Below are 27,707 nucleotides of genomic sequence, written 5' to 3'. Positions count from 1 at the left end.
ATTTCTAGATCATGAATAATATTCCTACTCTTTGATAATTATGTGTTTTCTTCTGACAGCGCTCTGTTTGTTTTTTCTTTATACTGAATCTGTTATCTCCGTTTGTCTGATTTAAGTCTATTTTAAGTATTTGGACACCAGGATATATGTGTCAGAGTGAGACCTCGTCTCACCGATGTGGGGTCACACTGTTGATTTTCTTCTGGAACTTTTTATCTCTTTCTGTGTGATTATTCATTGTTTATTCGTGGTTACTTAAGTATATAAGTGCATTACTCTTAATTCATTATCCTAAACAATTAATCGTTTAGTAAATAACATCACACCGGAACCAAAACTTGTAACTATTGTGACGTCACCTCCGTCAAGGAAGTCCCTGCTCTACCCAATGTCATGTCGCCATGCTGAGAACGCTTCAGGTGTGTGTCCGTCGTCAGGTGTGGAGGAGCGTCGGTTCCGTGGCCGCTCCGGTTAGAAGGCGGCCGACGCGGGGCCCTGCCCCCGTGACAGGTCGCTCTGTGATCCGGAACGAGGTCCGAAGCTGCACCGTGGATCCAGACCTGGAGGAGCAGTTCGTATTCTTGAACTGTTTAGGTGGGTGACGTTTGTGCTGCACGATGGTGCTGCATCAGAACCCCAAAACGACTTTTATGGTTCGTTAACATGATCTAAATGTCCTGTATGTGTATATGGCGCGGTATGGGGGCCAAAATTAAGACTACTGCCCAGCAGCAGGAGGCTATATAAATTACGAAGCAAACTACCGGATCTGATTAATGATAAGCTGGCACCGGTAACTGAGAGGCTGGCGCTGCTTACTGAGAAATAGCACCTTTACCGGCGTTACTACTAGATACGCTAGGGACTAGCAGCCCTCGGCTTGTCATGACTGGATCACACACTCCCTGTACTGTTTATTAGCATGGATAGGCTAGCATTAGCCTGGACAGGCTGGTGTTAGCATCGGAGAGGCTACCGCGCCTTATTTGTATAGCGCCTTCTGGGGTTCTACAACCCCCCAAGGCGCTTTACAACACAACAGCCATTCATTCATTCACACACACATTCTTCACACACTGGTGGTGATCATTGTAGCCACAGCTGCCTTGGGGCGCACTGACAGAGGTGAGCACTGACACAACCGGTCCCTCCAACCACCCCCAGCAGGCTAGGTGTGTTAAGTGTCTTTTTAACCCTCCCACTGTCCTAATGGGTGTGACCCCGCGAGGAAAGTTGACCATTGAGCAGGATTGATGGTTTATCCCTTGCGGTCCATGTGGCAGGGGTGAGGTGGTGCTCACTCCTCACCCCTGCCACATGGACCTCAAGGGATAAACCATCTACCCTGCTCAATGGTCAACTTTCCTCGCGGGGTCACCTATAAAGACAGTGGGAGGGTTAAAGGACGTAACGACTGCAGCAGACTGGGTGGGACGCGATCTCGCATAAAGCTTAGAAGGGTCCTGAGGGGTGTGGTGATGGAGTACGTGGAGTCTGCTGTAGATGTTAGAGAGAGAAGTTCTTTCAGGTGTGTATGTGTTTTACATTCAGTCAGGGACAGGAAGCCAGTGAGGGAAAGAGACACGTGTGTTCGTGCTTCAGAGCTCTGAAGAGACGGCTCTGCAGTGGTTCCGATGAGGTCCAGTCAGGACAGAGCTGAAACTGATTCAGGATAAGTTGTAAACGTGTCTCAGGTGCTGTTTAGATGAGCCAGTGTGGAACAGGTACAGCAAGGTTTGGATCTGCAGAATCACCTTGAGTTGTTCTTGTCTGTCCTGGTCCAGACCCAGAGAAGGATCCTCATCAGGAGGAAAAGCAGCTTCTCCAACAGCTGACAGACTCCCAGACCTCTAGTGGATCTGGTCCAGATGATCCAGTACCTCCTCAGAAACACCAGAGGGGTTTGGAGCGTCAGCTTCAGGTGTTAAAGGGAGCATCTCTCCAGGAGTCGACACTGGATTCCCTCATTCAGTTCCAGGATGTGGACTTCCCGCTAAATGAGAGCATCATAAAGTCCACAAAAAAGAAGAAAAAGCCAAAAAGTGAACAGAAGATTTTTGGGACTCCGGACCAGGACGTTCCAGTTGGGGACACCTGCTGCTACGGCTGTGGTGCCATTCTGCACTGCTGTGTTCCCAGCCTGCCGGGTTACCTGCCCAGTGAGAAGTACAAGGCGCTGCTGCAGGAGGGGGGTTTAAATGGAGCCACCTGCCAGCGCTGCCACCTCATCACGTACCACCACAAAGCCCTGGATGTGCAGCTGTCCCGGGACCAGTACAGAGAAGTGGTGCAGCAGGTCCGAACCAAGAAGGCTCTGGTGCTGCTCATTGTGGACCTGCTGGACCTGCCTGACTCTATTGTGCCAGACCTGCCTGACCTGGTGGGAACCAACAAGCATGTTGTCGTCCTGGGCAACAAGGTGGACTTGTTGCCAAGAGACTCGCCCAACTACCTGCAGCGCATCAAGAAGCAACTGGGCCAGTACTGTCAGGATTCCGGGTTTGGACCTCAGGTGACCGATATCCATCTGATCAGTGCAAAGACTGGGTATGGGATCGAAACCCTGATCTCCAGCCTGCAGCGCTCCTGGAAGTACAAAGGGGACGTGTACCTGGTGGGAAGCGCCAACGTGGGCAAGTCAACGCTCTTCAACACGCTGCTGGAGTCCGATTACTGCAAGTCCAGAGCTGCTGACGTGATCCATAAAGCCACCATCTCCCCATGGCCTGGTTAGTGCCAGAACCAACTCACATTTCACCTCATTTGTTGCCTCAGATATTTTAATGGTTCTGAACCCAGTCCCTGAGCAGCACAACACATTTCACCAATCAGTCAGTTTTCAAGTTGTCTCCTCTTTCTTCTCACTCTGCTTCCTTCAGGGACCACTCTAAACCTGCTGAAGTTCCCCATCATCAACCCGACTCCGTACAGGATGTTCAGACGCCAGGAGCGCCTGAAAGAGACAAAGCAACAGGAGGAAGCGGAGCTACCACCCAAAGAGCTAAAGAGGCTACAGACGCTCCGTCGACATGGATACTTAGTGGGTAAGAGGGGTGGGGTGGGGTGGGGGGGGGGGCAGGATTACATGAGCCCCTTTTACCTGTTCACCTATCCACCTGTTCAGGTCACGTTGGACGCACATTCCTGCCCAGACAATCCAAAACAGCTGAAATCGAGTTTGACCCGGACAGTTTGGCCTTCAGCGAAGATGACGATGGAAGTTTGACAGCAACCGGTGAGCTGTGATTAGATGGAGAATCTGTGATGTCATCCACTTTGAGCAGCATTATCATGTGACAGTCAGACCATGAGGTGAAGGTGTTAATTGATCAGGTGATTGATAGATTTGTGATCAGCTGATCACAAATCAATATCTTCCACTGATCCTGTTCTTCCTTTAGTTTCCCTGTGTTGAGACCCTCTCTGTCAGGAGGTTCTGAGCCTACTAGTATTTTAAAGCAGCTGTTTTCTGACTCCACCCACAGTTGTCAGCGGGTCACATGATGAACTGAGCCACAACGAGCTAAAGGATGCCCACTGGCTGTACGACACACCTGGGATCATTAAGGATCATGATGTGAGAACCTCATCTTCATCAGTCTGACATGTTGAAACTTTAACTTACAAACAGAACCAGAATCTCATTGAGACTTCACACGTTCAGGCCGAATACCGGTCAGAAGCCGAACCCATCAGGAGACGCATCGATGCTTTATGATTTTCCCCCGAGCTGGATTCTTTTTAATCCACATCTGGACTCTTTTTCAGATCCTCCACCTGTTGCAGGAGCAGGAGGTCCGCTTGGTTGTCCCAACTCAGGCCATCGTCCCTCGAACGTTTGTGTTAAAACCCCAAATGAGTCTGTTTGTTGGAGCTTTGGCCAGAATCGACTTCCTGCAGGTGAGAATGTCAAACCAAACTTAAGAAACGATGAGTTCACTGACCTGAGACCTTACTTATCCTTCGTCTGCAGGGGGGAAAGTCCTGCTGGTTTTCAGTCCTGACCTCCAGTCAAGTCCCAGTTCATGTCACCAGTCTGGAGAAAGCTGACAGCATTTATGAGAAACACGCAGGAGGAGCCCTGCTGGGGGTAGGGTCACATGACGACGACACAACTGAATTCCAAGGTGCTGCATTTGGGCACTGAGTTCAGGTTTTGTAACTTGCTGTTTGTGCTGCATTCAGGTGCCTGTAGGAGATTCTGAAAGGATGGAGTCTTTCCCCTCATTAGTTCCTCAGGACGTGTGTTTGGAAGGTCGAGGTTACCTGGATGCTGCAGCTGACATCACTTTGTCATCAGCAGGTAAACTGTACTCTACAAAGCAGCCCACAGGTCCTACAAGCTGGTAGACCAGCCAGATGTACCTGTCTCACATGTGTTTCTGTATCTCACCTGTCCAGGTTGGGTTGCTGTGACCGCAATCGCGGGTGACCAGGTGCAGCTGAGAGTTCATGGTCCAGCAGCTGCAGGATATGGTCTAAGGACCTCACCACTTCTTCCTCACATTGTGTCTCAGAAAGGACAACGTGTCCATAAATCAGCAGCCTACAAACCTGTGAAAGCTGCAGTAACCCTGGACAGATGGACCGGTGCCATGGCTCAGAGGCCACAGGACCAAAAGAAGAAGAGCTGAGACATCGGGATGAGGACACACAGTGATGGTTTGTTCTGCTTGGGTTTAAGTTCTGCCACCAGTGATCCATGTCCAGGAGGAGCTGTGTTTACCTGCTCTAATGCAATTACACAACCAGATGTGTGTCCGTAGATAATCTCAGCTCCACTTGTTACCTGTCTGTCTCCATGGTAACACAAGCTGTAGACCCACATGTTCTGGATCAGATGAATGATATAAAAGGTGCTCCTGATCATTCAGGGATCATAAAAACTTTCCAAATTATGAAGACTTAGGTGGACAGAAACTGTCCTGTCCTCAGAAGAAAACGGTTCTGTTGGACAGAACTAAGAAAAATCTTGACAGCTCAGCAGCACTGGTTCTGATGGAGCCTTAAACAAGCCCAGGTTCTGATCTTTCCTCTGCTGTACCTGGTGTGTACCACCTCAATAATCCAGTCTGAACACACACCTGAGATGATGCTTAGATTCCTAAAGTCTGCCTCAGTTGTTTATTAAATGCATTCAGAGAACATGTTGGAGTGTGATTGCGTCTTTGTGGAAACATTACAGCAGTTTGGTGGCAACATCTGGATTTTATTACATAGAACAAGGTTCTTATCATTTTTTAAGAAGTTGTGTATTTATGTTGCCACATCAGGAACATCTGTAATCACATCTGTGCAAAGTTACAATTATTTTTACATAGAGATCATCAACTTGTATCAGAACATTCAGGTTCTGATGGGACAGATGTTGAAGATCCTCTGATGTCGGTGTTAACCCCTGCGTTGCTGATGCATATGACCAGACAGGATCAGCTTCCTGTCACACGATGACATCATTATCCCACCTGTAAGCCAAGACCAATCACATTCTGGATCTGACCCAGTTCTTCCTGACTCCATTAACAATTTTGTTTTTTTGGTATTCTGACTCAAGTTTCCCCTCTGACCATCTGAAGCTCAGGAACGAATCTCTGTTAAACGGGACAAAGAATGCAGTTAATCAGCTATCTAAAACACTGCTTTGAATCTTTAAGAAGCATAAGAATGTTCTTTTGGCTTTCATCTGTCCCAGGAGCCCTGATACAGGCCACTAACCCCTTAAATCAGCCTTGCTGTGAAAAGAGCTGTTTACCCCTCCCACTTGCTGATTGGTTGGCTTAAACCAGAAGGCCGCAGACACTGGAGACTGCAGATTGGAGGAGGAAGGGCTCCACATTGTGACGTTTTTATGAGAGGTTTCTCAGGAAATAAGTTTTTCTCTGGTATCTTTAAACTTTCTAATTTACATAAAAAGTAGGTCACACATGACTTAGACTTTTTGGCATGCTACTTTTGACCACCCAAGCTGTCTTTACTCACCAACAACAAGAAAATGTTGGTTTAGATTATTTGTCCCCTTTAACAGAACTAGACAGAACATCTGGATCGGCCACTAAAAGCTCCTGGAGTTTCTGCTGGTTCTGTTTGAGCTTGAAGAGGTTTCTTAGACGTCATATGGCTTCTCCTCTTGGTCCTCCTGCTGGTCTCGGTCCTTCTTGATGAAGGCTGATGATAGCTCCTGCAGAAGCAGTTCCTGTGAAGGTGTGCAGACTCCCTGTGGCTCCTGCCACCTCCTCCCTGCATCTTCTTCACATTCTTCTGTCTTGCTCTTATGCTCCTGCATTTCTGCAGAGCCACTGGGATTTTCAACCTCCTCTAGGACCATCTTGTTGTCCAGATGTCCTTTTTCTGAGTGGACCACCCTGAGCGGTGGCTGGTCTGGGAACTCTAGAGTTTCTGTGGTTCTGCTGGATCGGAAGCTGGTCTCCAAGGATTTTAAAACCTGCAGGCCAAAGTCTCCAACCTCCTCGTATAATGGCTCAGGGAGGTCCGAAGGCTCCCACCGCTCCTCAAATGAATCGTGCTGCATCTTCATTGGCTGAAGAAAGACACAGTGAAATGATCAGCACAGGTCCAGGTTCTTGGACTGGACTGAGCTACTTGAACCAAATCCAGACAGGAAATACTCACAAAGTACAAGGAGTGAGACCTCCTGTCATGTAGTTTTCTCTGCAGAGGAAACAAAATATTTGGTGACTTTGAAAACAACAGAACGAGTCTAAACCCGGTCCTACTAATGTGGACTCTTACCAGCGTCTGATTTGCCGACAGCATGCTACTGTTCCTCTCATCTCCTCTGATGGGGACAAGTGGCATCGTCCCAAACTTCTGCTTGGAGATGTCCGAGGAGGAATGGCGGCGCAGCACCGGAGGACCCGGGTCATCGTTCTGGAGGAGAAACGGATCATCTGTAGTCAGCTGCTCTGATCCAGGATCAGAGTTCAGGAGGACTGGTCAACTCACCTGAGCCTTCAGAAAGCTAGTGACCCAGTCCCACATCTCAGCTTCAGAACTGCAGCACAAGAAACTGGAAGGAAGGATGACAGGTGAACCCAGGTAGTTTCAGATGCATGTGGTCTGACTAAACGTGCGGGATATCAGAGGGGCATAGAGCAAACAAGTCAGGAGGAGGTTTTGACGGAGAAACTTACAGCTGGTGTTTGTCTGACATCACTGTAAAGCCCCACCTGCAGAGACATAACCGTTGTCACTGGCATGCTCCAGAACACCAACCCTGCTCAGATCCTGGATCTGCCAGGTCCAATCACAAGTAAACAGCTCTAAGGTTGGTTCAGAGTGATCAGATCTAGGTTGAGTTTAAACGAGGCATCAGCTGATCACGATACTCCACCAATGATCGGATTCATCAAAGATTAAAGATGGCAGAATTTACATTCAACGCAAAACTAACTTTCATCCCAGTCATTTAGGATACTTTCCCAGCTGTTAAAACGACTGTTTACAATCAGCACAAATCAGGTCTTCTAAGACGTGAAGATATTAAATTGTGTACATAACCCCTCCACTCTACAGGCAGCAGCTATTTGTCACTCTGACAGTATTTCAGCCGTATTCTGAAGGATCATCTGACCTACATGATCAGGGTGAGGAACAGTGTTCTGGTGCTCCTGTGGCTCTCCTTTTTAACAGCAGGAGTTGCTAATGAGGAAACGGCAGGAATGGCAGCAGAGGAAGAGTTTTGTATGCTGGAAACTGCAGTAGCTCCATTCATCAAACACAGACACGTAACCACGTTTTAACTTCACTGTTATTTTGTTTTTACTAGGGATGGACAATATATCTGCATCAATATCGGTATCGGCCGATGTTAGTCAGTTTTTAGCATATCGGTATCGGTCCGATAAATAAAACTGAGCCGATATTTCCAACCGATATTTTTTCCATCTTGTTTGCATTTGTTTATCTGTTTCAGTGAGTGGGGGGTGTTGTGTATTTGTTTAGTCATGTGAGTGATTATAATAATCTCAGAAACAAACATGTGTGGTGTGTGTACAATAACGTAAATTCAGCTTTAATAATTTTCATTCTATACAAAATCTGCTGATTTTAGAAGCATTAATATCATATAGTCAAATATCGGTTATCGGTCACGACAGTGATATTAATATCGGATATCAGCATCGGCCCAAATATTTCATATCTGTGCATCACTAGTTTTTACAGTAGAAGACTTTGATGTGACCAGATTTTATTGGTGAAAAGATGCAACAAACCGACGCGTCTGGATTTATGTTTATGTTTATTTATTTGGCAGACGCTTTTATCCAAAGCGACTTACAATTTATAACTTACAGGGCATCTGATCTGATCTTGATCTGTGGGGGAAACCGGAGTACCCGGAGGAAACCCACGCATGCATGGGGAGAACACGCAACTCCACGCAGAAAGGCTGCAGCCGAGTTTCGAACCTGCAACCTTCGTGCTGCGAGGCAACAGTGCTATCAACTGCGCCACCATGCAGCCCAGATTTAACCCCCAACAGCACCAAGACTGCTCATCCAATCACATCATGAGCATCTAAATCGATACAATTGATATGAATCATTCATTTTTAATCTACTGTCTCGACCCCTACAGTCGTCTCCAACTCTTTGTAGCATCACAGGAACCAGCAGTGTGATACCTGCTTGGAGCTTTCAGCTTCCTGCGAATGCCGATGTAGATCTTCATAGACTTCAGAGACCACTCCTTCTCTGGTTTGATGCTCTGTACAGGGATACAAATCCAAAGACAATGGTTCTACTGGGTTAAGGTTTTCATTACGAACACAATTCTGACCCTGCACAATTACCTTCTTGTCTTTAAGCAGCAGCAGTTTATGGTCGCGGATCTGGAAGGTTCTCTCCTGAAACCTGGTTCCCTGAAGAAGTTTAGGAGGCTCCTCGCGACACCTCAACAGACCGATCTTCATGACCTCACTTTTGTAGGCTGAGAGAGAGAGATGCCAGATGTAACCATCAGGTGAACTCAGTTCATCCTGCTGAGAGCGACCACCGCCATTTAGCTTATACTGTTAGCATCTGCCTCTACTATTGGGGCAGCTGTGGCTTAGTGGGTAGAGCAGTCTGCCTATTATGCTTCTTTTCCTGAACATGGCTCAGTTCAGTGTGGGTTACTCTTCCAAGTCCAACTGAAATATGGCTCTAGTGGGTGCCGTATCCTGCTGTGATCATTAGCACCAGTTTCATGACTTCCATGAAAGAGGATTTGGAAAGGAGGCATGTTGGAATCGGTGCTATGGGTCAGGTCATCCTCAGGAAGAATTTTTTTTATGATGAGAATTCTGGTTTAGACTCTCTAGAAGAACCTTTGCTCCAGTAATCAGGGTCCTGAGATTCAGGTTCCAGACTCTGGTCCCTGTCTGTGGAACCAAAGCCTGCTTATCTAGCTTCTGGTCTTAAAAGCTTGTCAGAGCTCAGGTAAGTCACCTACAGGTAAGTATGTTGATGCCTTCTCCTTTGGGAACCTTCTTCACCACCAGGTAGGCAGAGCTTGGGTCGGCCATCGTGCACCACATCAGGGCCTGCTCCAAGACCTTTTCTTTGGGGTGTAGAGGACGCTCTGAGAGCACAGACATGAACGGGTCAGGAAAAGGTCCAAAGCATAAAGTATTGTTCATGAAGGTCAAACATACACAGGTATTGGTAAATGGGTTGTGTTTGATAGAGCACCTTTAAGGGTTATACAACACACCCAAGGTGCTTCACAACATAATCAGTCATTCATCCATTCACCCACTGGTGGTGATGAGCTACATCGTAGCTACAGCTGCCCTGGGGCTCGCTGACAAAAGGCAAGGCTGCCAAGCACTGGTGCCACCGGTCCCTCAGACTACCACCAGCAGGCAATGTGGAATAAATGTCTTGCCCAAGGACAACTACAACAGAGGCTCAAACCTGCAACTCTTCGTTTACAGGGCGGGCACTTAACTCCCTCTGCCACTGTCGCCCATGGTAGGACTGGGACAAATCTAAGTGGGACAAATGGGGCATGGGGCCTGTCTACAGGTGTGATTGGTCTACATGTCGACAGGTGTGGCAGTGTCCGCTCACCCAGCTGTCCATCTTCAATGGCTTCAAATGTCATCCAGGCATTTTTTTCTCCATCTGGGACGTTCCTCATGTACAAAACCTGATTTGTTAGCTCCTCGGCACACATAGTGGGAGACACCTGCAGGGTTCAAAGGTCATGTGTCACACCTGAGCTCAGCAGTAACAGGAAATGAAAGTAAATACCTTCAGGGTGATGCAGCAATCTGGGATCTTCATCTCCAGGTAGACTTCAATGATGATGTCACCAGCCTGAGACAGCTGCAGAATCAGACCATCAGATGATAATCAGACAGAGCAGAATGTGACCTCTGACACCAGTGCTGAACCTAAACAGGTCCTTCCAAGATGTATGTATGTATGTGTGTGTGTATGTATGTATGTATGTATGTATGTGTGTGTATGTGTGTGTGTATGTATGTATGTATGTATGTATGTGTGTGTGTGTGTGTGTGTGCGCGTGCACATCTAACAAACCTGTGTGTCCTTCCAGCTAGTAATCAGACTGACTTCCAAATCAATCTGCGTCTGATGCTCCTCATCAATCTGAAACACCATCACATGGGATAAAGATGCTCAGTTTGGACTATCAGAACCACCAGAACCAGGTGTACATTCAGAGTTCTCCCACCTCGAAAACATAAGGGTAGTTGTCTATCAGATCCTCCACAATCTTCACCTCGTGTTCCCCTTTCCCATCTGTCTGGAACAGGCTGGGAGCAAACAACAGTGACAGGTTCTTGGTGCACATCTGGTTCAGGTCTGCACACTTCTGGACCCTGATTTAGAGGAAACGTGTTAGATTGTGAGTGTGTGCAGGTGGTGATGGTGGGGGGGGTGGGGGGTTATTACCTGTACAGATGGCTGACAAGAACAGCCAGAGTAGTCCTGTTCACCCGTGGGAGACTCCCAATAATGTTTTTGTAGCGGTCCAACCGTCCTCGTTTGTCAGGAAGTTCTGTCCCCAGAAAGTTTATCATCAAATATTTTGGTTTATTACATTTCATCTCTACACCTGATGCAGGTGTGTCTGTCTATACCTGCTGGAGATGTGTCTCTATACCTGATGGAGGTGTGTCTCTACACCTGATGCAGGTGTGTCTGTCTATACCTGATGGAGATGTGTCTCCATACCTGATGGAGGTGTGTCTCTATACCTGATGGAGGTGTGTCTCTATACCTGATGGAGGTACATCTGTCTATACCTGATGGAGGTGTGTCTGTCTATACCTGATGGAGGTGTGTCTCTATACCTGATGGAGGTACATCTGTCTATACCTGATGGAGGTGTGTCTGTCTATACCTGATGGAGATGTGTCTCTATACCTGATGGAGGTGCATCTGTCTATACCTGATGGAGGTGTGTCTCTATACCTGATGGAGGTACATCTGTCTATACCTGATGGAGGTGTGTCTCTATACCTGATGGAGGTGCATCTGTCTATACCTGATGGAGGTGTGTCTCTATACCTGATGGAGGTGTGTCTCTATACCTGATGGAGGTGTGTCTCTATACCTGATGGAGGTACATCTGTCTATACCTGATGGAGGTGTGTCTGTCTATACCTGATGGAGGTGTGTCTCTATACCTGATGGAGGTACATCTGTCTATACCTGATGGAGGTGTGTCTGTCTATACCTGATGGAGATGTGTCTCTATACCTGATGGAGGTGCATCTGTCTATACCTGATGGAGGTGTGTCTCTATACCTGATGGAGGTACATCTGTCTATACCTGATGGAGGTGTGTCTGTCTATACCTGATGGAGATGTGTCTCTATACCTGATGGAGGTGCATCTGTCTATACCTGATGGAGGTGTGTCTCTATACCTGATGGAGGTGTGTCTCTATACCTGATGGAGGTGTGTCTCTATACCTGATGGAGGTACATCTGTCTATACCTGATGGAGGTGTGTCTCTATACCTGATGGAGGTACATCTGTCTATACCTGATGGAGGTGTGTCTGTCTATACCTGATGGAGATGTGTCTCTATACCTGATGGAGGTGTGTCTCTACACCTGATGCAGGTGTGTCTGTCTATACCTGATGGAGATGTGTCTCCATACCTGATGGAGGTGTGTCTCTATACCTGATGGAGGTGTGTCTCTATACCTGATGGAGGTACATCTGTCTATACCTGATGGAGGTGTGTCTGTCTATACCTGATGGAGGTGTGTCTCTATACCTGATGGAGGTACATCTGTCTATACCTGATGGAGGTGTGTCTGTCTATACCTGATGGAGATGTGTCTCTATACCTGATGGAGGTGCATCTGTCTATACCTGATGGAGGTGTGTCTCTATACCTGATGGAGGTGTGTCTCTATACCTGATGGAGGTGTGTCTCTATACCTGATGGAGGTACATCTGTCTATACCTGATGGAGGTGTGTCTGTCTATACCTGATGGAGGTGTGTCTCTATACCTGATGGAGGTACATCTGTCTATACCTGATGGAGGTGTGTCTGTCTATACCTGATGGAGATGTGTCTCTATACCTGATGGAGGTGCATCTGTCTATACCTGATGGAGGTGTGTCTCTATACCTGATGGAGGTACATCTGTCTATACCTGATGGAGGTGTGTCTGTCTATACCTGATGGAGATGTGTCTCTATACCTGATGGAGGTGCATCTGTCTATACCTGATGGAGGTGTGTCTCTATACCTGATGGAGGTGTGTCTCTATAGCTGATGGAGGTGTGTCTCTATACCTGATGGAGGTACATCTGTCTATACCTGATGGAGGTGTGTCTCTATACCTGATGGAGGTACATCTGTCTATACCTGATGGAGGTGTGTCTGTCTATACCTGATGGAGATGTGTCTCTATACCTGATGGAGGTACATCTGTCTATACCTGATGGAGGTGCATCTGTCTATACCTGATGGAGGTGTGTCTCTATACCTGATGGAGGTGCATCTGTCTATACCTGATGGAGGTGTGTCTCTATACCTGATGGAGGTGCATCTGTCTATACCTGATGGAGGTGTGTCTCTATACCTGATGGAGGTGCATCTGTCTAAACCTGATGGAGGTGTGTCTGTCTATACCTGATGGAGGTGTGTCTGTCTATACCTGATGGAGGTGTGTCTCTATACCTGATGGAGGTGTGTCTGTCTATTCCTGATGGAGGTGTGTCTGTCTATACCTGATGGAGGTGTGTCTCTATACCTGATGGAGGTGTGTCTGTCTATACCTGATGGAGGTGTGTCTATACCTGATGGAGGTGCATCTGTCTATACCTGATGGAGGTGTGTCTGTCTATACCTGATGGAGGTGCATCTGTCTATACCTGATGGAGGTGTGTCTCTATACCTGATGGAGGTGCATCTGTCTATACCTGATGGAGGTGTGTCTCTATACCTGATGGAGGTGTGTCTCTATACCTGATGGAGGTATATCTGTCTATACCTGATGGAGGTGTGTCTCTATACCTGATGGAGGTGTGTCTCTATACCTGATGGAGGTACATCTGTCTATACCTGATGGAGGTGTGTCTGTCTATACCTGATGGAGGTGCATCTGTCTATACCTGATGGAGGTGTGTCTCTATACCTGATGGAGGTGTGTCTCTATACCTGATGGAGGTGTGTCTCTATACCTGATGGAGGTGTGTCTCTATACCTGATGGAGGTGCATCTGTCTATACCTGATGGAGGTGCATCTGTCTATACCTGATGGAGGTGTGTCTGTCTATACCTGATGGAGGTGTGTCTCTATACCTGATGGAGGTGCATCTGTCTATACCTGATGGAGGTGTGTCTCTATACCTGATGGAGGTGTGTCTCTATACCTGATGGAGGTGCATCTGTCTATACCTGATGGAGGTGTGTCTCTATACCTGATGGAGGTGCATCTGTCTATACCTGATGGAGGTGCATCTGTCTATACCTGATGGAGGTGCATCTGTCTATACCTTATGGAGGTGTGTCTGTCTATACCTGATGGAGGTGCATCTGTCTATACCTGATGGAGGTGCATCTGTCTATACCTGATGGAGGTGCATCTGTCTATACCTGATGGAGGTGTGTCTGTCTATACCTGACGGAGGTGTGTCTCTATACCTGATGGAGGTGTGTCTCTATACCTGATGGAGGTGTGTCTCTATACCTGATGGAGGTGTGTCTCTATACCTGATGGAGGTGTGTCTCTATACCTGATGGAGGTGCATCTGTCTATACCTGATGGAGGTGTGTCTCTATACCTGATGGAGGTGCATCTGTCTATACCTGATGGAGGTGTGTCTCTATACTTGATGGAGGTGTGTCTCTATACCTGATGGAGGTACATCTGTCTATACCTGATGGAGGTGTGTCTCTATACCTGATGGAGGTACATCTGTCTATACCTGATGGAGGTGTGTCTCTATACCTGATGGAGGTGTGTCTGTCTATACCTGATGGAGGTGTGTCTCTATACCTGATGAAGGTGTGTCTCTATACCTGATGGAGGTGCATCTGTCTATACCTGATGGAGGTGTGTCTCTATACCTGATGGAGGTGTGTCTCTATACCTGATGGAGGTACATCTGTCTATACCTGATGGAGGTGTGTCTTTCTATACCTGATGGAGGTGCATCTGTCTATACCTGATGGAGGTGTGTCTGTCTATACCTGATGGAGGTGTGTCTGTCTATACCTGATGGAGGTGCATCTGTCTATACCTGATGGAGGTGTGTCTGTCTATACCTGATGGAGGTGTGTCTGTCTATACCTGATGGAGGTGTGTCTGTCTATACCTGATGGAGGTACATCTGTCTATACCTGATGGAGGTGTGTCTGTCTATACCTGATGGAGGTGCATCTGTCTATACCTGATGGAGGTGTGTCTCTATACCTGATGAAGGTGTGTCTCTATACCTGATGGAGGTGCATCTGTCTATACCTGATGGAGGTGTGTCTCTATACCTGATGGAGGTGTGTCTCTATACCTGATGGAGGTGCATCTGTCTATACCTGATGGAGGTGTGTCTCTATACCTGATGGAGGTGCATCTGTCTATACCTGATGGAGGTGTGTCTCTATACCTGATGGAGGTGCATCTGTCTATACCTGATGGAGGTGTGTCTCTATACCTGATGGAGGTGTGTCTGTCTATACCTGATGGAGGTGCATCTGTCTATACCTGATGGAGGTGTGTCTCTATACCTGATGGAGGTGCATCTGTCTATACCTGATGGAGGTGTGTCTGTCTATTCCTGATGGAGGTGTGTCTGTCTATACCTGATGGAGGTGTGTCTGATCCCTTACTAAGTTCTGGTCAAACCCAAAGTGGACTCACTAGCAGCCTCCCTCCATAGCGGGTGAAGCTCAGCCATGAAAATTGGGTCATCGATCTCTCTGAAGAATCGTTTGAGAACATCAGTCACGTCCTCAATGAAGTGGTCTCCAATCCGTAGTTTGACATTCCGAGCATCTTTACGAAACTCCTCCATCAGCAGTCGGATTCTGGACTTAGCTCCATTCTTCCTGTAGATCCCCTCATGACCGAGACCTGCACAGAGCCAGAAAGTCTCCACCAGTTCCTACGCTGACAGATCATTTCAGATCCAGCTCCTTCTGAAGCCAGACCTCATGATGATATCAGGACTAGGAACATGAAGTCACTGGACCAGTTGTCCACTCAAAGTGTCAGAATTCAGACATCTTTAGTTGGTTCCGGGGTGGATGAGACGAGATGCTGAAATATTCCTGACATTATAGGGGCTTAAACTGACAAAACCAGGACGTAGTTTCCTGGTTCTTGAAAACATTCTACCTTATTTGTGTAAATCTTCTTCTGTAAGAATTGCATTATGTTCAGGCTCTCTGAAAGGTTCTGACCAGAAAAACTGAAAAACACCGGGGAACTGAGGAACCTCCTCATCCTCCTTACCGTACTGCGTGATGAAAGCGATGCAGCTATCCACGATGATAGGAATGTCGTTTCTGCTCATCTGCTGCTCCCTCAGAGTGTTTCCCTTCCCACCAGCTGCCCGCTGGATGTCTGAGTACCACAGAGAAAAATCTGTCCTGCCAACACCCTGCAGGTGGAGAGTCCTGATGAGGAGACCAGACCAGATCATGGAGACAAAAGAGGAATTTATTCATTTTTAATTTGCATTTCAATCCATTAATTGCAAAACCCAACAGGAAAAAAGGATAAAACAACACTGATTATATGTTTATGTATACAGTATAATAAACTGATAAAAGATTTAAAAAATAGGGTTTTAGCTCTAATTTGATATTTCTGAAAGCCTTCTTTGAATAAAGCAGTTTCTTACATATGACTAAAATCTTTTTACAATTCTGTAGGTGTGTTTATTTACTTAAAGCCTTTGACACAGCTGATAATTCCTTACTACCTTAATTACAACTCTGTGGGATTAGCGGTGTGACAACATTAGGTGAATAAATTACGTTATGTAGAAGTTACTGAATCCTGCAGTGGAAATGTAACCTGTGGTGTTCCACAAGGTTCGTCGTTTAGAACAGTGTTATTTTAAATTTATGTAAATTATATTTCTGCTCTATTTTAAAGATTGAATTATGACCAGATGAGAAAAATTAAAACAGACATCATGGATCAGTAACACTGTCTCACCTTCCTTTCTCCACCAACACTAGAACATCTTTCTTCTCATGGTTCTCACTCTCTGAGGTGACACCTAAAACAGAAATGCAGACCGCTTTAGTCACAGAACCTGTACATAAGTTAATAAGTGGACCAGAACCAGAACTCGGGCACTGACTCAGCTCTTGCAGTCGGTTCAGGTTGATGATGTCCTCAGCTGCTCCATCATTCTGGGGGCAGATGAACAGGTTGGACTTCTGCAGAACAAAGTAAGCTTCCTTCCACTGCTGAGGGTTTAGCATGGCTCGATACCGGAGGAGTCCGACTCGCTCAAACTCCCGGGTCAACAGGCAGTGACAGCTGAGTGGCGTTGCAGCCTGAGGACCAATAACATCACCTTAAAATTAAGTCCCACAGGAGACAAAGTAACGAAAAGCTCCAGAACCCAAGAGAACCTCAGGAGCATCAAAACATTAGGAGTACCTGGAATATCTGTAACAGCTAATTGCCAACAGGGACTCATACAAGGAGCAAATATTGACTCAAACAACATTAAACACCTGCTAAATTCTGATTTGAGTAGAACTGAAAAGTATTGGAAGCTCCCACCTGTCCGATGGCTCTGGTCCAGCTGTGCAGAGCGTCAGCTGTCTCCACCCCAAACAGGTGAACTTTCTCTGAAGTCAAATACAACTCAAAGGTGTATCGAAACCTGAGGAACAATCCAAAGAGACATCAGAGTTACAGTGTGAACAAACACCTGACAGGTTCTCCACCACGCAGAACCAGACCTGTCAATGAAGCCGTTGTTGGTGCTTGATGAATCTGGTCGACTGACTCCCAGACACACCACGTCTCTAACACTGATCTGCATGCAGGGTTCAGTCGAGCGATCTGACTCGTACAGGAGCAGGGACTGATCCACGGAGCACCAGAACTTCTGAAAATCTGATGAAAGGAGCAGCGAAAAGATAAGGTTCTGGTTACGACTTTGATTCCATCCGTTTTTTAAAATAGCCTGATGAAGATCTTCCATTAGCTTCTTCATGTCACTTTTTTAAAACTTTTTTATGAAAATATAAAACTTAGATGTCTTATTTCTGTTCTGAGGTTTTATTCTTCAGAAACCTGACCAGAGCAGGTTCTTCCCACCTTCTCGGGTTTTCCGGGTCAACGTTCCTCTGTTGATGGAGGAGGACTTGTAGAGGAATCCTGAGTGAAGGACAGGCTGCATGATCTCATCGTACACGCTGAGATCTGGATAACAAACCAAAGTAATTACACAAGGGGTCCAAACAAAACCACAGTACCAGAACCTCAAGAACACTGGACAAGAACCACAGCACAATTTACTTTAGCCCATGTTCTGGTTTTTGAACTGATTTATATTGTTGCGTTCTTGTGAGATTTTTGAGATCCTCCTTAAGCCCTTCTGAGATCCAGGTCCTCTGGGCTCCACTAAGTTAGTGATCAAATTACTGAACTAAATATTATATCAGAGCAAGCAGAGTTCTGCTCCAGATACTCTCCAGAAACCAGATGTTGTGGAACTGGATCAGACTGGCTTTCTAATAATGTGGCAGAGATGAACAGATCTCACCTGAGAGGCTGAGGGGATCCATGTGTGCGGCGTGTTCCTGGTAGCCAGCTGATTGGCTGCTACGATTTGCTGATTCTGCCTCTGAGAAAATGTGAGTGACCGTTCTCAGAAGAGTCTGTTCAGAGACGGCGGCACACAGAACCTGGTGGACACAGAAGAACACTGCTTTGATACCTGCTGCTGCTCAAGCTCCAGTGCATTCTGGGTAAGTATCAGCTGCAAGTGGATTTTGGGGATCCAACACGTAATAGGAAGTGAATCTGACACCAGATCAGATAGCAGCGCCTCACCTGAGATTACAGACGAGGTGCTGCTATTGGTACGACCTCTGGAGACAGAGCTAAGGTTTGACCTGCTGAAGAGAGGTTTCACCGTGTCCCAGTTAAAATATACAGAACCAAACCTTACTGGTTTAGAAAATAGGGGTTTTAACCCCAAAACACCTTGTAATCTAAACTAAACTCCTCTCATCTAGACTTCTGGGCTGGTTCTGTCAAACCCCAGAACCTGATCAATACAAACACGGGTTCTAAATAATGATAAATGATCCGCACTTGTATAGCGCCTCTCAGAGAAAGGACTCCAAAGTGCTTTACACTACAGTGCATCATTCATCCATTCACACACAATGTAGCCACAGCTGCCCTGGGCAGCTGGCAGACGCACTGGCAGAGGCGAGGCTGCCGAGCACTGGCAAGTTGGGTTAAGTGTCTTGCCCAAGGACACAACAGCATAATTCTCTGTCCGGAGCCAGGATCGAACCTGCAACCTTCCGAATACTGAACCACCCGCTCAACCTGTTGAGCTACTGCTGCCCCAATAATGCCACAGTAGCCTGTCTGTGACAGAAGCTGCTCCTTAACCCAGAGAGTCTGACCTTCAGCAGCTCCTCCTGGCAGCTGAAACCCGGGTGGGCCAGTCGGAACCGGCCCTCTCTGTATTTCTGAGTGATGAACTCCCTCCGCTGTTCAGGTGAGGCGTCACAGTCCAGCTCCTCCGACACAGGCAGATGGCCCGCCCAGAAATCATTGGCCCGGTCGTTTCCCAACATGATGAACAACTGAAGAACAAAAACGAATGGCCTTTATTCTCAGAACTGCCCCCCAACCCCGCCACCCACAACAGACAACAGGCCTCACCTGGACGATCTCATTGCTCCACACACTGGTGTCAAGTTTCAGACTCTGAACCTTGGAGACCATTGTCCCCAGACCTCTGTGCTGTCCTGCAAACGCACACACCCACGCACGCACGCACGCACGCACGCACGCAGACACGCACACGCACGCACGCACGCACACACGCACGCGCACACACACACACACACATACACACACACACACACACACATACACATACACATACACATACACATACACATACACACACACACACACACACACACACACACACACAGACAGAGCAACTTTAAGTGAAATCTTTCCCACACACAGCCCCACCAAGACTTTTTCCACCAGCCGCCTGCCACTGACGACTTGCATCCTTGCAAGACACACCGACCGCTCTGTTACACGAAGAGGCTGAATATGGCTGCTCTCTGGGCTGCTTTTTCACTACAGTCTGATTTTTGATGTTCACGGACAACATTCATTAACAGATTGAGGATCCCCCCCCCCCCCCCCCCCCCCCCCCCGACTAAAAGAATCCTGTATCAGGTCCCACCTGCACAGTTCTTGCAGATGACCACACACAGGTTGATGGAGGCCCAGTCCGGGTTCCGGGCCTTACAGTCAGCACATATTTTGTTGGATCGGTTGGACCAGATCTTCTCTGCCACCTCGTAATCTGACAACGTTTCTGCGATCGCATCCTGTAGAGCCTCCATCCAATCCCGCTTATCCCGATCTGACTCGGCTGAGAAACTGAAGAAAATAAATTTTTTTTTAAAAACAGAAACAAATCTGGTAATCGAGCTCACTGAACAGTTATGATAAGTGATAAATTATCTGCATTTTACATCACAGTGAATCACTCATCTATTTACACACACACACACACACACACACACTGACAGATGTAATGCTGCCGTGCACAGACCACCACCAGCAGGCAGGAGGGTGAAGTGTGTCACCCCTGTACACAAAATTAGAGTTCCCTGGAGGGATCTGGGATCTATCGGTAACCCTTCGTTTACTGGACAACCCGCTCTACCTCCTGCTGCCTCAATGGTAACACAACTTAAAGCACCTAAAAAGAACCTGATCAGCTGTGATCCAGACCTGAAGCGGTTTGGTGTTTCAGGTGTTTGTTCTACCAGCAGCAGGAGGATCCAGACCTGGGTCAGAACAGGGAGACCTACCTGAATGTTTTAAACCGAGTAATGAGGTCAAAGCTTCGGTTTTTTCCATCTCGGATCGTAGCTCCTCGAGCTTCAATGACCGTGATTCCAATTCCATTACGGAAACACTAGAAACAAGAAGTGACATCCCACAGTGAGAAGATCATCTGTATCTTTAAAATGTACACATCAAAGCCTTTATTGAAACTGGTCTCAGTCTGGGCTTAAGACCTCGACTGAAAACCTCACCTGTTCGCTCTTGTAAAGCCAGATCTGGTCAGTGAGTATGGCAGTGTAAACTTTGGATTTGGTTCCTTTGAGTTCGAGGGCTCCGTGTTTCTGACAGTGAGGTCCAGGTCCAAAGCGGCGCTGACCAAAAACCAGCTGATCTCGGACATGTTCCTGCAGAGTGGACACCCAGTGCTGCCTCAGCACTGCCACGTAAAACAGAGGTGGCTATCAGTAATCACCATGGCAACAACCAAGTCCTCACAGATGGAGGATATATTTTTACAGACCTTTAATGTTGATTTTATTTATGTAAGATGCAAAAACCTTTGGATCAATTGATTAAAATTGCACTTTATTCCAACCCTCTTAAAATGATGACAACAATCTGAACGTGTCTGTTAAACCAAGCTTAATGGTTTATCTTTATGTTTTACCTCAGTCCTGATGTTTTAATTGTGAGCATCACCTGGTTGCAGGAAACACCTTTATGTAATTGTACTGATGATGTCACTTCCTTGCTTAGATGAGAAACATAAGACTCTAGGGGACTCCTGAACTCACCTGAACATCTTTCTGTTTTCTTATTCATTTTGATGACTGAATGGGTTTATTCAAACAAATTAAATTTACAACATTTTTGTTAAAAATGTTCCATCATTCCTAGAAATGAGTTTAGTAAGTGAAGAGGAAATATCCTAAAACGCTCGTTCACCTTCACTATCAGCCCGAAACACAAAAATCCGCTGAATCGTCATTATTTCAAATTTGTTGTCTTTGGCTGGACGAGCCATCTGGATGGCAGCCAGAGGGATCACTCCTTTAGGGTAGACATCCTGAAAAACAAACAGGTCAAAGTTCAAACGGTTGTAGCAGCATCAGTTCTGTGTGATGTAAAGAAGATGAGAGAAACTGGTTTGGTTCTGATCCACCGGGTCTTTAGATGAGCTGCTAACAGCAGTCTGCTCTTCCTGGTCAGACACGACATGAAGACAGACTCTAGAGGTCAGAAATGACACAGAGACAGATGACAACAAAACAAGGAGACTGACGACTTGAGGGCTGAATCCACTTGAAGGCTTACAACAAGAGGACAGAGACGGCTCAATGGCTTAGAGACGATCTGAGGATCAGGACAACTCACAAATCGACAACAGTGACAGCCCAACGTCATTTGAATAGAGGATAAAGATGACCCAAGGACAGAAATAAGCAAAGGAGGGCAACACTTTGTGTAAAGAGAATGAATTAAGAAGAGAGACAACCCAAGAAGGAAGATGAGTCAAGGATGGAAACTACCCCCTTGACAGAGATGACCTGAGGACTGAGATGACTAACAGAAGGAGATGACACAAGAATGGAGACGACCCGAGAGATGAGTTGGGTCGAGGATTGAAACGGACCAAGGAGAGAGACGACCTTAAGGCTGAGACAACACAGGGATGGCAGCGGCACCAGAGAAGGATCACTGCCAGAACCAAAACACCATATGGGTTTGAGCAGAACAACACTAATGCTGCTTGATTTCCAGAAGATATTTAGTGTTTTAGAAAGGGAAGCAGGAACACGACACAGCTAAGGACAGAAAACCGGTTCCTGTTGTGGTTCTCCTCACAAAGGAACTTTGGTGTTTCGACAAGGTTCCATTGAAATCTGGAGTTTTTTCCTGAAACCAACTGGAGGTTTGATGAATTCTGCAGAAGGAAACTCTGAGCGTTGTCCTGGACCAGGACGGACCACCTGAGTCTTCATACCTTGTCACTGCCGAAGTACATCAGGTTTTTCCCATCAAACTTCACAAAGCGCTTCTGGAAAACATAGTTCCTGAAACAGAAAAACACAAATGAGCACATGATCACCAAGGAACTGGAATTGGTTCCATAAAACTTCATTAAGTCTAACCAAGAAGTACCAAGACACAGCTGGAAGAGAAGGGGATAAACGCACCGAGAAGAAGAGGACAGAGAAGAGACAAGGCCAAAGCAGTTCATCAGGCAGCAGGAAAGAAGAGGAGGAGCAAAGAGGAGAAGACGCAGCAGAGCAGTCAGCGCTGACCTCTGAACCCTGACAGACACACACACAAACAAACCTCAACGTTAACCAAACACCACCCCGGTTAAGAAGGTTTCAATTCAAACACACCTCCTGCTGAGTAAATCAAACGTACCTCGCCTTTACCTCGCTGACTGAATCAAACGTACCCCTCCTTTACACTACTGAGTGAGTCAAACACACTCCTTCCTTACCCTGTTGACTGAATCAAATGCATCCCTCCATTACCCCTCTGCATGAATCAAACACACCCCTTTGCCATGCTGAGTGAATCAAACACACCCCTGTGGGGACAGCTTGTCCAGCCAGCCGCTGATGACAGGTGGAGCTCTCTCCATCAGGGAGGTGTAGCTGGCATATGGGGAGATGGTGAGGTCATCTTCAGCCTCTGAAGAGAAGATGTGGGGAGGCAGGGAGAGGCAGCGTGGTGGGGGCGGAGCTTCTCCCAGAGTACTGTACCCCTGAGAGTCTCTGGAGTGTATCGCCTGAGACAAACGCTTCTTCCAGGAAGATTTGTGACTCCTGGATGTTCAAATGGAAACAGAACGTGTGCGAGGGTTACACTAACAGTCCTGGTTCTGTGTGTGTGTGTGTGTGTGTGTGTGTGTGTGTGTGTGTGTGTGTGTGTGTGTGTGTGTGTGTGTGTGTGTGTGTGTGTGTGTGTGTGTGTGTGTGTGTGTGTGTGTGTGTGTGTGTTACTTAAATAAACTCTTGGATTTTAAATGTGATAGGTTATTATCAGTTTGGTATCCAAGCATCATCATGAATATTAATTATAATACATTTATGATGTGGTTTCTAAAATGCTTAAACAGCATTGTTTTACCCATAATCCTCAGGTTGTCTCTCATCTTCCATCCTCGTTTCTCCAACATCTGATCTTCTCTCCCCCTGCAGAAACAACTCAGACCGTTAGAATATGTCTGCCTTAGGCTGATGAGACGATCTGAAAGAGGGTGATGTAAGAGGAGGAGCTTGTTGTGTCTCACCTCAGTGAAGTGTAAATGTTGCCTCGTTTGAAACACAGCTTCACAATATGGACTGATGTCCTCCTCTGGGTCCTCGGTGGACACTGACCGATTATAAAAAGGATTTAGGAACTGGTTTAATTATAAAATGTGTCTTACTGACTGACTGAGGGCATGACTGTCTTTCTGTGATTTTGTCTACTGGTCTTACTCGCAGCAGTTGTCCAACAGGTATTCCAGCATCATGTTTTTACATTATAACAACTTTCTATGCAGCAGGTTAAAAAGTCAATAAAAACATCAGATCAATAACTTAGGAGTTCACTTTTGAACTTTCAGCAAAGACTCCCTTAGACTCCCTATGGTACATCTAAGGAAGTACTTAAGAGGTTTAATTTGAAAAGTATGGGAACAGGATTTGTGACCTCACCTCTGGTTGACCCAGAAGAGTCGTTACTCAGAGATCCTCCACTGAAAACAAAAGCAGGTTCAATCAAAACCACAGTAATAGAACTGGATCAGAACAATACAGCTGGACCTTCATTTCTCTCAGAAGATCCTTGGACCTGAACCAGTACCTGATTCTAGATAAACGACATACATCAGAACCAGAATCTGGACAGAATCTAATTGAGGACTATACTTGATGAATGCAGGTAATAAAAACATTTGAACATCTTTATGTACATCGTAACGATGCTGAGCTCATCCAGGTCAGCTGATCGTGTTAGCAGATTCAAGCTTGTATAGTTGGATCTTTCCACCCACCTGTTCCGATCCAGAGCGTTTCTGAGTGGAGTGGGAGGAGCAGTCTGTGAGCTGCTATAACATCTCCTTCTTCTGGAGGCAGCAGAGCTAGGGGAGGAGCCCCAGTAGATCTCATTAGATACCATCTCCATACCTCTTCCTCCAGGAGAACCTGGGGATTCAGATACCCTGGTTTTGTCCGGACTGCTGGCTTTAGAAGACGGAGAAGTTAAAGGTTGTTTCTCTTCTGACCTCACAGACGAAGAGGAAGAGGAGGGTGGGGTCACAGAGTGTATGGCACCACGGTGCAACCTCGGAGGAACTGGAGGTACAGATCCTCCAGCATCTGACAGAGACAGGCTGCGGCTGGGCCGGGTCTGCCCCGTCCACCTAGGTCTCCAGCTGTCACGATGGACAAGTGAGGTCTCTGAAATCAAACCAGAGGTAGGCGTGGCATCCGAGGCCGAACTAGGAGTAGGTGTTGTCTCCGAGGTTAAACCCTCCAACACAGAGAAGCAGATGGACTCCTGGGACAGCCTCCTGGACATCGGTACGGCTGAATCCACTGTGGGACATAAGTTGACTGGGGCCGTCCTGCGGCGGTTGAACACAGTTCTGGGTTTGGGGATGGGCTTTGGCGGGACTCTGCTGCTGTCAGAGTTCATCAACAGTTGAGAACTGGTCTCAGATCGGGCTTCAGGGCTGTGACCTTGCTCTGTCTCTGAGGGACAACAGTCGTATGAGGGATCTGCTTTCTGACTGACTTTCTGACCCTCTGACCTCTGGATGTGGCTGATCAGTCTTATGATTCTCTTCCTGTGTCCCGTAGCAGTTATTCCCAGACTGACCAGGGCATCATGATCCAGGTCAGTAAAGTCCTTTGCTGATAAGAGGCTGGCTCTGCGGCAGATGTCCAGGTACCTGCAGGGACAGTAGAACCTGATCACATGATGGATCAGCTGTCTGCTACAGGTTCCATCTGTAAGTTACATTGTTTATACCTCTCTAGGTGGATTGCTGCCAGAAGCTTCTCAACCGGCGTGCTTACATCCAGAGCTGCCATGATGACCAACATGGAGTCTGGGTCAGGCTTTATCTCCTACGCATGCAGGCAGTTGTGTGGCCCTCGGGGACCTACAGCAGGTACAGGCAGTGCTGGTCCATCTGTAGAAAACCAAATATATCAGAAATCGGAACTTAGAGCATCTTTACTGCAGTCCCACATCTCCAGCTCTCAAAAATCTCAGGAACCAACACCCAACAAAACAGTTCAGGACCTCAGAACAAGGCTGACAGCTCTGTAGCCAGATCTAAATGAAAAGAAGAATTAAGAACGATGTCAGAGGCTAACAAAACAGACTAACCTTTGACCTCTGGCAAGCAGAAACAATACTAGTTGTTTATTGAGGGTTTTCATTTGAGCTGCCTGAGCCCTGGGTATTGTCTGTAGGCTTCAACATTAGGAAGCTTTCAAACACACTGAATTTTAAAGTTTCTCCTGAGGATGAACCCTCTTGTAAAATAAACTAAAACAAAACTAAATAACCCTCTAATCCAGCTATTAGATCAAATGAATTTGTATGAGTATCTACTACCTGGCTGCCACACCTGTCCACGGGTAAACACTGCAGGTTCCTGTGAAAATCCCAGACTGCTGCAGGCGGAACTGAGCAGAGTCCTCTCCAGGAATGCTTCAGGGCTTAACTGGACCCCTGCCGAGTCTTCAAGGTGTATACAGTCTTGCTTGTTGATTTCTTCACGGACATGCTCAAACTGGAGCAGGTGTGGTGAAGTTAGATGATATCCCAGGTGGGGGTGTTGTCAATGAAAGTGAGAGGGCCTACAGGGATGAGGGAGAACATTTGTCTTTTTTGTGTGAAAACAACCTGACCCTCAACACTAAAGACCACAGAATAATGGTCTACAGAGGACTGGAGACATACCCACCACTGAACATCAAAGGCTGGGAAGTGGAGCATGTTCACTTTGACTCAGTGCGAGTCGGATTTCAACCCAAAACCTCCATGACTCAGAACCAGCAGCTAACGAATGAACAGAACTAAAGACTCCACAGCATCAGCCTATCAGAGGACAGCAGTGTCCAGACGAACAAAGGCTGAGGAGGAAGTGAGTCAGAGCAGCTTCCTACTGTTGACCCATTTATTCCTGCAGACTCCGGCTGCTTCTGTTCTGATCTCAGATCAGCTACAGTGGCTACGCAAATGAGCTGTGCCTCCGCTCAACCAAACAACAGTGTTCTCTGACAGCTTCCTCGGGTTACCGACTCACGTGACTTTGTCTGTCATTAGCAAACATTTGTTCCATCAGCTGGACATTCACCAGGAGCGTCACTCAAACACAAATTGAAAGGCAAGGAACCCAAAATAAAGCCATGGGGTGCTCCAACAATAATATGAACACTTTTCTGATGATCAAACATTCTTGACCGAAAGCATCCAGAGGATGGTTTAAGGCTTGCACCGGGTCAGGATCATGAAGGTTCCCTGAACGTCCATGAGGTGAACCATGTAGAATCACTGACAACCACGTAGTATGTAAATAAGTCATCTTAACAGGATTTAAATCAATAAAGTGCTTAACATTAAAAACAAAATAAATGAACATAGAACACAAAATAAAATCGAGGACATTAATAAAAAACTGATAAAATATTAAATCAAACAAACAGTCAATCTAGTTAAAGGACTATCTAAATTAACGATTCTACAGCTGTTTAAAGGAATAAAGTTCAAAAAACAACGTAAAGTTGGAGGCAATGATTTTAGAGCCACTGCTTTAAAAGATCTGTCTCATCTTGATCTGACCAGACTAGACTAGATCTGGTCTAGAGCCACAGAGGACCATATAGAACTACATAGGACCATACAGGAGGACTGTGGAAAACCAGAGAGCAAGGAGTGGTGTTTAACCCTCTGGAGGCAGGCGTTGCACATTTGCAACAGTTAAGACCTACCTACCTGGTTACTCCACATACATATTTCATGAGCATTTTTAACTCAGAAGTACCCCTGAAGGACTTAGTTGTTCGTCCTTTTATCTAAACTTATTTTGAGCCTGAGAGGGTCAAGGGACCAGCGTTGACCTGCTGATAGTTCTTTGTTAACAAGAGTCAACTCCTAGATTTGGATCTTCAATCACTAGGAACCTTCATTTCAGAGGGA

The 27,707-nt window shown here is 46.6% G+C and overlaps 2 protein-coding genes across 3 annotated transcripts; one reads left to right on the top strand and one right to left on the bottom strand.

Moving 5' to 3' along the window:
• Window positions 1-356: 356 nt before the first annotated feature.
• Window positions 357-5,147, top strand: noa1 (nitric oxide associated 1). Its single transcript, XM_015952581.3, has 9 exons — window positions 357-594; window positions 1,785-2,729; window positions 2,880-3,044; window positions 3,125-3,235; window positions 3,486-3,577; window positions 3,769-3,900; window positions 3,974-4,090; window positions 4,186-4,303; window positions 4,402-5,147. Exons 1-9 carry the CDS (start codon window positions 402-404, stop codon window positions 4,632-4,634), a joined length of 2,106 nt encoding a protein of 701 aa, XP_015808067.3. The 5' UTR covers window positions 357-401; the 3' UTR covers window positions 4,635-5,147.
• A 399-nt stretch (window positions 5,148-5,546) lies between these two features.
• arap3 (ArfGAP with RhoGAP domain, ankyrin repeat and PH domain 3) lies at window positions 5,547-26,348 on the bottom strand. Of its 2 annotated transcripts, XM_015952551.3 has the most exons (36): window positions 26,121-26,348; window positions 25,527-25,689; window positions 24,547-25,446; window positions 24,209-24,249; window positions 23,800-23,882; window positions 23,637-23,701; window positions 23,093-23,332; window positions 22,706-22,822; window positions 22,513-22,582; window positions 21,474-21,594; window positions 20,780-20,964; window positions 20,552-20,658; window positions 19,915-20,114; window positions 19,371-19,456; window positions 19,109-19,291; window positions 18,232-18,373; window positions 17,784-17,888; window positions 17,423-17,579; window positions 17,241-17,343; window positions 16,810-17,008; window positions 16,662-16,725; window positions 15,951-16,114; window positions 15,357-15,569; window positions 10,923-11,028; window positions 10,702-10,849; window positions 10,548-10,616; window positions 10,257-10,331; window positions 10,074-10,191; window positions 9,454-9,582; window positions 8,813-8,949; window positions 8,645-8,727; window positions 7,152-7,187; window positions 6,964-7,027; window positions 6,751-6,888; window positions 6,631-6,669; window positions 5,547-6,538 (listed from the first exon to the last, which is right to left on the bottom strand). In XM_015952551.3, exons 2-36 carry the CDS (start codon window positions 25,598-25,600, stop codon window positions 6,104-6,106), a joined length of 5,196 nt encoding a protein of 1,731 aa, XP_015808037.3. In that variant the 5' UTR covers window positions 25,601-25,689; window positions 26,121-26,348; the 3' UTR covers window positions 5,547-6,103. The 2 variants fall into 2 exon arrangements, with proteins under 2 accessions (XP_015808037.3, XP_015808043.3); XM_015952557.3 differs by lacking the exon at window positions 22,706-22,822.
• Between the last annotated feature and the right edge of the window lie 1,359 nt (window positions 26,349-27,707).

The sequence above is a fragment of the Nothobranchius furzeri genome, chromosome 1 (assembly GCF_043380555.1).
Source record: "Nothobranchius furzeri strain GRZ-AD chromosome 1, NfurGRZ-RIMD1, whole genome shotgun sequence".
NCBI lineage: Eukaryota > Metazoa > Chordata > Actinopteri > Cyprinodontiformes > Nothobranchiidae > Nothobranchius > Nothobranchius furzeri.
The sequence above is the reverse complement of the archived record's forward strand: the minus strand, read 5'-3'. Positions and strand labels throughout refer to the sequence as shown.